At 40.0% G+C, this 8,542-nt stretch overlaps 1 protein-coding gene across 1 annotated transcript; it reads right to left on the bottom strand.

The window, feature by feature from the left end:
* Window positions 1–3,210: 3,210 nt before the first annotated feature.
* LOC121870528 (tRNA(His) guanylyltransferase 2-like) lies at window positions 3,211–5,072 on the bottom strand. The gene has a single exon (XM_042372362.1). The coding sequence runs from the start codon at window positions 5,034–5,036 to the stop codon at window positions 3,291–3,293; it is 1,746 nt and encodes a 581-aa protein (XP_042228296.1). The 5' UTR covers window positions 5,037–5,072; the 3' UTR covers window positions 3,211–3,290.
* Between the last annotated feature and the right edge of the window lie 3,470 nt (window positions 5,073–8,542).

The following is an 8,542-nucleotide window of genomic DNA, read 5'->3' as shown; positions in this document are numbered from 1 at the left end:
TCAATTTTGTCCGCTTTATTTACATAAATTCCTCACATTTTGGTAAGTATATTAACAATTTATTACATAACACACTGGGGGCACAAGATTTTTAAAAAATACCTTGACCCTCCCCCCCTTCCCCCCCCTATAATTTTTCTCCTCAAATTTGTGTGATTCGTGTGGGTCGACCTTGAAGCTAAAAAAAATCCGGAAATCTGGAAAAAAAAACGTAAAACCACACTCCTGATCCACCTACAGTATTCTCGCTGACACCATCTGTAGGATCATCGAGGCTGCCATCATCCATGAACAACTAAGTTGGACTGGCCAAATGGCCATGTTCCTCACATGGACGACAATAGAGTGCCAAAGCAGCTACTTTACAGTTACCTAACGAATGGTAAACGTAATGCTGGCAAGCAACAGAAAAGGAATAAGGAGAGTCTAAAGACAAGACTGAAAAAGTGCCAAATCGATCTCCTCATTTGGGAGATGATCACTCCACACTGTAACGTTTGGAGGAACCACACGAGAAGGTGTCAATACACCTAGACCCCGACTTACGACGGGGTTAGGGACCCAAATCCAGGTCGTAAGTCCGACATGGTCGTAAGTCCGACATAGATAAATTTTTTTTTTTTTGTAATAAATAATCTACAATGAAATACAGTACAGTAAAAGTAATGAATAATGAGGAATGGATACAGTACAGTGAAAGTAATAAATAATAAGGAATGGTTACAGTGTGACTGAGCACTTACCTTTAATGTAGTCAGCTGAATGCACATGGGGCCCCCATAATTTTCTAATTATACATGGAGACTACATTAACTGGAAACGTTTCGGTATAGAAAATGCGTGTCATTTGAAGAAATTTTTTTTTTTTTTTTTTTAATAAAAAATCTGAGGCGGTCGTATGTCCCGACGGTCGTAAGTCCACGAGTCGTAAGTCGGGGTCTAGGTGTACTTTCAAGTTAGCCCATTGGCATACTGTGGCAAACAAGTGCCAGCGCAGAAAAGATGCTGCTGCAGCCCCTCCCACATTAGATGTAGCCCTCTGCATGGGCAACATCTGTGGACAGCCCTGCTGGTCCTGTATCAGTCTCTCGAGTCACCTCAGAGCTCATCAACAAAGGTGACATCTTTAATAACTCATATCATTGTATCATAACTGGATGATCATCGTACTTGTTTCCGAGTGACAGTAAAGTAATACAGGTTGACAACCCTTTATCCGAAATTCCGAAAACCCGAAAGCTCTGAAAACCGAAAGTTTTTTTTGTGGAGCAATTTTTTTTTATTTTTTAAACAGGGATTAGCCCACCCAGACTTAGATCACTGACCCACATCGGGGCCTGGGGGGTAGGGGGGGGGGCGAAAATGTGATAGTAATAATAATAATTATTCATAGTAAATAAAAAATTTAATAAAAAATACTGTACACCAAAATAAAATAATAATGATAACAATAATAATAATAATAATAATAAAATATAATAATAAAATTAATAATAATAATAATAATAATAATAATAATAATAATAATAATCATAATAATAATAATAATAATAATAATAATAATAATAATAATAATACTGTATTAATAAAATAATAATAATAATAATAATAATAATAATAATAATAATAATAATAATAATAATAATAATAATAATAATAATAATAAAGAAATACAAGAATGAAAAAAGATAAAAGTGAGAAACACGACCTAGACCTATGAATTATTAATCTTGTTATTATTATTATTATTATTATTATTATTATTATTATATTTTGGCCCCCCAGGCCCAATGTGGGTCAGTGACTTGTGCCCAGGTGGACTAAAAAAAAAAAAAAAAATTATGAAAACCGAAAAATTCCGAAATCCGAAATGCCTCTGGCCCCGAGGATTTCGGATATGAGATTGTCAACCTGTAGTAGTAATAGTTATGCGCCACAGGTTCATGTCTCCAAAGAAAAAAAAATTTACACTACAGTAGGCTCACGCCAATAACGACTTCCCCAATAACGTTTTCAACAATAACGGTAAGTTACAATAGATACCCATTTTCGATAATAACGTCTGGATTCTCTTGAATAACGGATATTTCGAAATTTGCGGGAAGTGTCCGAGCGCATCAATGATAGCGTTTGTTTGCCGCCATGGTGATGACGTAGCTGTCCGCTCCACCTCACTCTCACACAAGCTCCGTGGAATACACCGCTGCGCCCACATGTGAGATTTTCGCCTCCATAACCAGTGGTTGCGAGGGTCGGTGATCAATAATGGCTTCCACATTTTTGCCTGTGGGGGCTAGGGGAGGTGGTGGAGGGAGTGATTTGCTACCTGAATGCCCAAGAACTTTTAAAGTGAATGAGAAAAAAGACCCCAAAGCTAAGAGACAAAGCCACAAGAAGCGTGCCTACTCGGTCAAGGATGAAGAACAGATTGTTGAGCTCATTGAAAGTGGTGCACGGAACATTGATATTGTGAGGAAATTGAACTGTCCTGAGTCTACAGTGTGAAATATTAATAGGAACTTAGAGGAGACCAAGAAGAGTATTGCGCTGGCTAAGAAATATTTCGGTAGTGATCGAAATGCAAGGCAAGCTATGAATGATAAAAGTGATAGAAACAGGTTGTTAGTGATAACAGAGCATTTTCTTGTGAAATGGTTAGCTCGTAGAATGAAAGACAGAGCAAGTGTTAGCGGCCCTCACATACGGAACAATCATCACACCAAGCACCTCAAAAACTCCCCCAAGCTAAGTGTTATATTACTCAAACTCTTTATTTTGATGATTGAATAACAATTCTTTTTATTTCAGTGAACAAAAAGTGTTAGGCAGGGCTTCAAAGGGAAAAAAATGGGTGAAATTCTTGGGGCGGCAGCACCAATAAACCCTCTTTACATGTATTTTAATGTCACACAAATAACGTTTTCGTTAATAACGGCATTTTTCAGGCACCTGTTAGACGTTATTGGTGAAAGCCTACTGTATACTGTATGGGACCATTAAATTGTTTTGTCATTGTGTTTCTTGGCTTTAACACCATTTCCTGAAATTTTAGAATAAAAAATCTATAATGTTGCAGTGAACTGTGAATAGGTTTATACAGTACTGTTATAAAATGTTCAAGAACAATGGAGGGACCCCCTCAGCATGGTGGCCTCTATTAGGAGGCCATTAGGTAAAAAAAAGTAAAATAACATTGAATAAAAATCTTGCTCTGTTAAGACTCAATTTAATAATCAACAATCAGTTTATAAACAGTTCAATAATATGGTAACATTAAAACATACAAAGTTTTAGTCATAAAAATTATCCAGTGGTTTAGCACATTGCTCTAAACCTAGAATCCAGGGTCTCTGAGTCCAAAATTGATCACCAATCATATCTGTGTGTTCTGTAACTACTGTGATGCAGTGACCTTCCTCTTTCTCAATACTAGTGGCCTTGGAAGATATATTTCCTTGGCTATTACCACTCAAGTGCTCCAATTTACTTGCAGCCAGCTGAGATGAAGCAGCACCAATGCCTCGAGGATTTTGTCTAAACATGACAGTTCCTTTTCGGTACATTGCATCCTCCACATCATAATCTAGTCCAAAATCACTCAAAAGAATGGCTCTCTTATCTTTAGCAAAAGTCCCTCTTAACCTCTCCTCTGCTTCTTTACGAGATTTATTACCAACTTGCACTAGCATCCAAAAGCAAGTATTATACATGTTATTGATATGGCAGTCTGCTTGCCTCCAACTCAAGTAATCACATAAACATGAATTGTTTGGATACAAAACCACCCGAGCATCAAATGCTGGACTGTATTCTAAAGTGGTGTTTCCAAAAACATTATGCCAATTGTAAACATACGTAGCAGCAAACAAACTAACAATGTTGGACATTATCTTGTTTCCACGGCGGTCCATCATCTTTGAATATCTATCAATGACAAAAGAGTACTCATCACTTTGACCATAAGACAAGACAATGTCTGGGAACTTCTGCATCACTTCAAGAGCTGCTTTATTCATTAATTCAATTGATCTATTATCATTGGGTTTTGAAAAATTATGCCTCTCTGAAAATTTGTGGAAACCTTTTCCATCAATTCGCACAACCACCCAAGAATGTGGCAGCAATTTCGGTTTCCTCTCAAAATCCTTTAAATAATTTGTCTTTGCATTCACCTTTGTATGTTGTTCAAGGATAAAAATTTCCTTCCAAAAGTTGTCCTTGATGAAATCTGTGTACATGGTAATAACACGACTTTGGTTTCGCTGAGCTGTCAAACCATTTGGGGTAGTTACTGCCATTTGTATGGTGGTACGCAAAATAATAGAACCCTTTTTAAATACATCATCCTCTGTGTTGTAATTTATATTGCATTTTGAGAAAAGTATTTCATTTTGTTCTCCTTCCCTTTTACCATTTAGGAGAATAGTGGCATCTTCAGGTGAAAGCCCTACTTTCAACACCAATGCCCAAAACACAGTATTAAACAGATTATGGTGATGACATGTAAGTTGACGCTGGGTCATGTAATCTCGTAATGACTGATCATCTGGGAATAAGTGGATTGCACCTTCAATGACTGGTGGGCAACAAAGGGAAACAGACCTAAAATAACATGGCCAAATGTGTACTGAGGATGATGCCATTAGACTACACAAATTGGTTAAAAGTTTAGGGCCTCTTCTCTTGTACAATGATGAACTCTTTGGAAATACAAAGTTGAACTCTCCTAAAAAACCATATCCCATTACCAGCTCCTTGAAGTCCTCCATGACTGATTTTGCTGAAGCTTCCATGAGTTGAGTGAATCGAAGATCATTGGGTCGTTTAAAGCCATGTACCTTACAAAGTCTGTCATAGTTTTGACAATGTAGTGCAATGACAATCCAATGCCCAGGATCAAGTTTATCTTCTGTTTCGAAGGACTTGACATATTCAAACTTACTCTTTGCCATCTGGGAGACAGTGCATTTAAATTTTCTTTTGAAACACAAAACAGGCAGCCCTCTATGTACCAATCTTCTAAGAATATAAACCATCTGAACCTGCAAACAAATGAAGGAATGTCAACACTTATAAAAGACAAAAGTTTATAAAAGTTAATCTGCCTCTCCAAAACTGAACTGCCGTCTTTCAACCAAATGATTTAAAAAATTTAAATAAAGTAATATATATATACATACAGTATTACCCCGCTTTACACGGTTTCACTTTCCGTGATTTCTCATTCTGGCAGTACCTTAGAAACCGGACTTTCACTTTCACGGTGCATCTATATATACGGTGAAGTACTGTATAGTTTATTTTTATTTTTTATTTAGCTCATAAAATTCATACAAATTACCCGGCCAGAATATAATTTACATTGCTGGAATTCTTACAATATGATGATCATTTTCAATATAAACATCATGGATTTTGTATTAGACATACAAATTTTAGATCTAATGTAATAATTTGGTTTACACAAAACCAAATATTTTATCTTTTGTGCAAATATATGAAGTTTACATTCAAAATATTCCCTGACCTGCAAGGAATCCAGAAATGTCAATTATATTATCTAACTTTAGTCTGAGGTATTATTTATTACTAAATGTTAAAATCTAGTGGTTTCACCAAACATTTCTCAGAGAGGTAGGAGCTAGTGAGCTGGGAAGAGGGGGGCGGAGGTTGAGTCCATTATTTGAATGGACATTAACCTGGTGACTGTATTTCTCTTAAATATTAATTGTGTTGAGCATACCATCATAAAATTTAGATGTTATTTTTACTACAACATAGGTATTGTGTCGGAAAAAAGTGGAGAAGTTGGGTTGGGGGTAGGGAGTCTCTATTGAAATTAATCCTTATGTTCTGTTGTTCACTTTACCGAGGTTTCACTTTCCTCCACAGTACGTAAATACGTAAATTAGGGTTCTCTCTCTCTCTCTGTGTGTGTGTGTGTGTGTGTGTGTGTGTGTGTGTGTGTGTGTGTGTGTGTGTGTGTGTGTGTGTGTGTGTGTGTGTGTAATAATATGTATATAAGTGGTGGTTTTTGAAAAAAATTCTGCAGCCGAAGGCTGAAAATATACATTGGACATAAATGACTTATTACATACATTTGTGGTTTAACAAAAGTCTTCATTAGAAGAGTAAAGGAACATACAGTGAACATACAGATTAATGTAAGTGTTGAACAGCAAACTCGTAGTGTAGTAACTCCCTCCCAGATGGTGTTAGGAGGAACTCCGCTGGTGTAGTAGTTCCTCAGATGTTGTTATGAGGGACCTGGCGTGTGTAGTAATTCCCTCGCTGATGGTGTTATGAGGGGCCTCACGTGGTGTAGTAATTCCCTCACAGATGGTGGTATGAGGACCTCACGTGGTGTAGTAATTACCTCACAGATGGTGTTATGAGGGACCTCACGTGGTGTAGTAATTACCTCACAGATGGTGTTATTAGGGGCCTCGCGTGGTGTAGTAACTCCCTCACAGATGGTGTTATGAGGGCATCACGTGGTGTAGTAATTCCCTCACAGATGGTGTTATGAGGGGCCTGGCGTGGTGTAGTAATTCCTCAGATGGTATTATGAGGGACCTCCGTGGTGTAGTAATTCCCTACAGATGGTGTGATGAGGACTTGGCGTGGTGTAGTAATTCCCTCACATATGGTGTTATGAGGAACATGTGGTGTAGTAATTCCCTCACAGATGGTGTTATATGGTGAGGTTGGTCCCAGGCCTTCTACGTAGACGGATTAACACATGGGTGGTTGTTGTTGGGTCTCGTGGGGCCGTTATCACTGGTTACCTGGGACCTCACTGTGTGAAAGGTTAACTTAGGTGTGACTGTTACTGTTGAGTTGTTCTCACTGACTTAAGCACTGTTCACCCTGTTTACCTCAGTTTAACACTGGTTCCGTTCCTTTCCTAATGAAATTGTAACTTCTGGCGAGAACTTGATATTCCGGTGGGGAGGAGGGTTCAGGAGGGGGTTGGTATGGGCCAACAACAGTTGACCTGGCTGCTCGAGAGGCGCCAAGTGCGTCTTGACCGCCGGTGGTCAAGTAGAGTGTGTGTGTGTGTGTGTGTGTGTGTGTGTGTGTGTGTGTGTGTGTGTGTGTGTGTGTGTGTGTGTGTGTGTGTGTGTGTGTGTGTGTGTGTGTGTGTGTGTGTGTGTGTGTGTGTGTGTGTGTGTGTGTGTGTGTGTGTGTGTGTGTGTGTGTGTGTGTGTGTGTGTGTGTGTGTGTGTGTGTGTGTGTGTGTGTGTGTGTGTGTGTGTGTGTGTGTGTGTGTGTGTGTGTGTGTGTGTGTGTGTGTGTGTGTGTGTGTGTGTGTGTGTGTGTGTGTGTGTGTGTGTGTGTGTGTGTGTGTGTGTGTGTGTGTGTGTGTGTGTGTGTGTGTGTGTGTGTGTGTGTGTGTGTGTGTGTGTGTGTGTGTGTGTGTGTGTGTGTGTGTGTGTGTGTGTGTGTGTGTGTGTGTGTGTGTGTGTGTGTGTGTGTGTGTGTGTGTGTGTGTGTGTGTGTGTGTGTGTGTGTGTGTGTGTGTGTGTGTGTGTGTGTGTGTGTGTGTGTGTGTGTGTGTGTGTGTGTGTGTGTGTGTGTGTGTGTGTGTGTGTGTGTGTGTGTGTGTGTGTGTGTGTGTGTGTGTGTGTGTGTGTGTGTGTGTGTGTGTGTGTGTGTGTGTGTGTGTGTGTGTGTGTGTGTGTGTGTGTGTGTGTGTGTGTGTGTGTGTGTGTGTGTGTGTGTGTGTGTGTGTGTGTGTGTGTGTGTGTGTGTGTGTGTGTGTGTGTGTGTGTGTGTGTGTGTGTGTGTGTGTGTGTGTGTGTGTGTGTGTGTGTGTGTGTGTGTGTGTGTGTGTGTGTGTGTGTGTGTGTGTGTGTGTGTGTGTGTGTGTGTGTGTGTGTGTGTGTGTGTGTGTGTGTGTGTGTGTGTGTGTGTGTGTGTGTGTGTGTGTGTGTGTGTGTGTGTGTGTGTGTGTGTGTGTGTGTGTGTGTGTGTGTGTGTGTGTGTGTGTGTGTGTGTGTGTGTGTGTGTGTGTGTGTGTGTGTGTGTGTGTGTGTGTGTGTGTGTGTGTGTGTGTGTGTGTGTGTGTGTGTGTGTGTGTGTGTGTGTGTGTGTGTGTGTGTGTGTGTGTGTGTGTGTGTGTGTGTGTGTGTGTGTGTGTGTGTGTGTGTGTGTGTGTGTGTGTGTGTGTGTGTGTGTGTGTGTGTGTGTGTGTGTGTGTGTGTGTGTGTGTGTGTGTGTGTGTGTGTGTGTGTGTGTGTGTGTGTGTGTGTGTGTGTGTGTGTGTGTGTGTGTGTGTGTGTGTGTGTGTGTGTGTGTGTGTGTGTGTGTGTGTGTGTGTGTGTGTGTGTGTGTGTGTGTGTGTGTGTGTGTGTGTGTGTGTGTGTGTGTGTGTGTGTGTGTGTGTGTGTGTGTGTGTGTGTGTGTGTGTGTGTGTGTGTGTGTGTGTGTGTGTGTGTGTGTGTGTGTCCCCAGCCGTATATAGATTAGGCCGATTTTATGACCAGAAATCGTTAATTTATAATATTCCTCGTTTATAGGTCGAACGCGTTTTTGAGGA

Source organism: Homarus americanus, unplaced genomic scaffold (genome assembly GCF_018991925.1).
Source record: "Homarus americanus isolate GMGI-L3 unplaced genomic scaffold, GMGI_Hamer_2.0 scaffold23254, whole genome shotgun sequence".
In the NCBI taxonomy this organism is placed as follows: Eukaryota; Metazoa; Arthropoda; class Malacostraca; order Decapoda; family Nephropidae; genus Homarus; species Homarus americanus.
Note: the sequence above shows the minus strand (reverse complement) of the source record. Positions and strands in the feature narration are given on the sequence as shown.

Excerpts from the sequence above, each read along its gene's own strand:
- LOC121870528 (XM_042372362.1), bottom strand. The coding sequence starts at position 5,036 with ATGGTTTATATTCTTAGAAGATTGGTACATAGAGGGCTGCCTGTTTTG.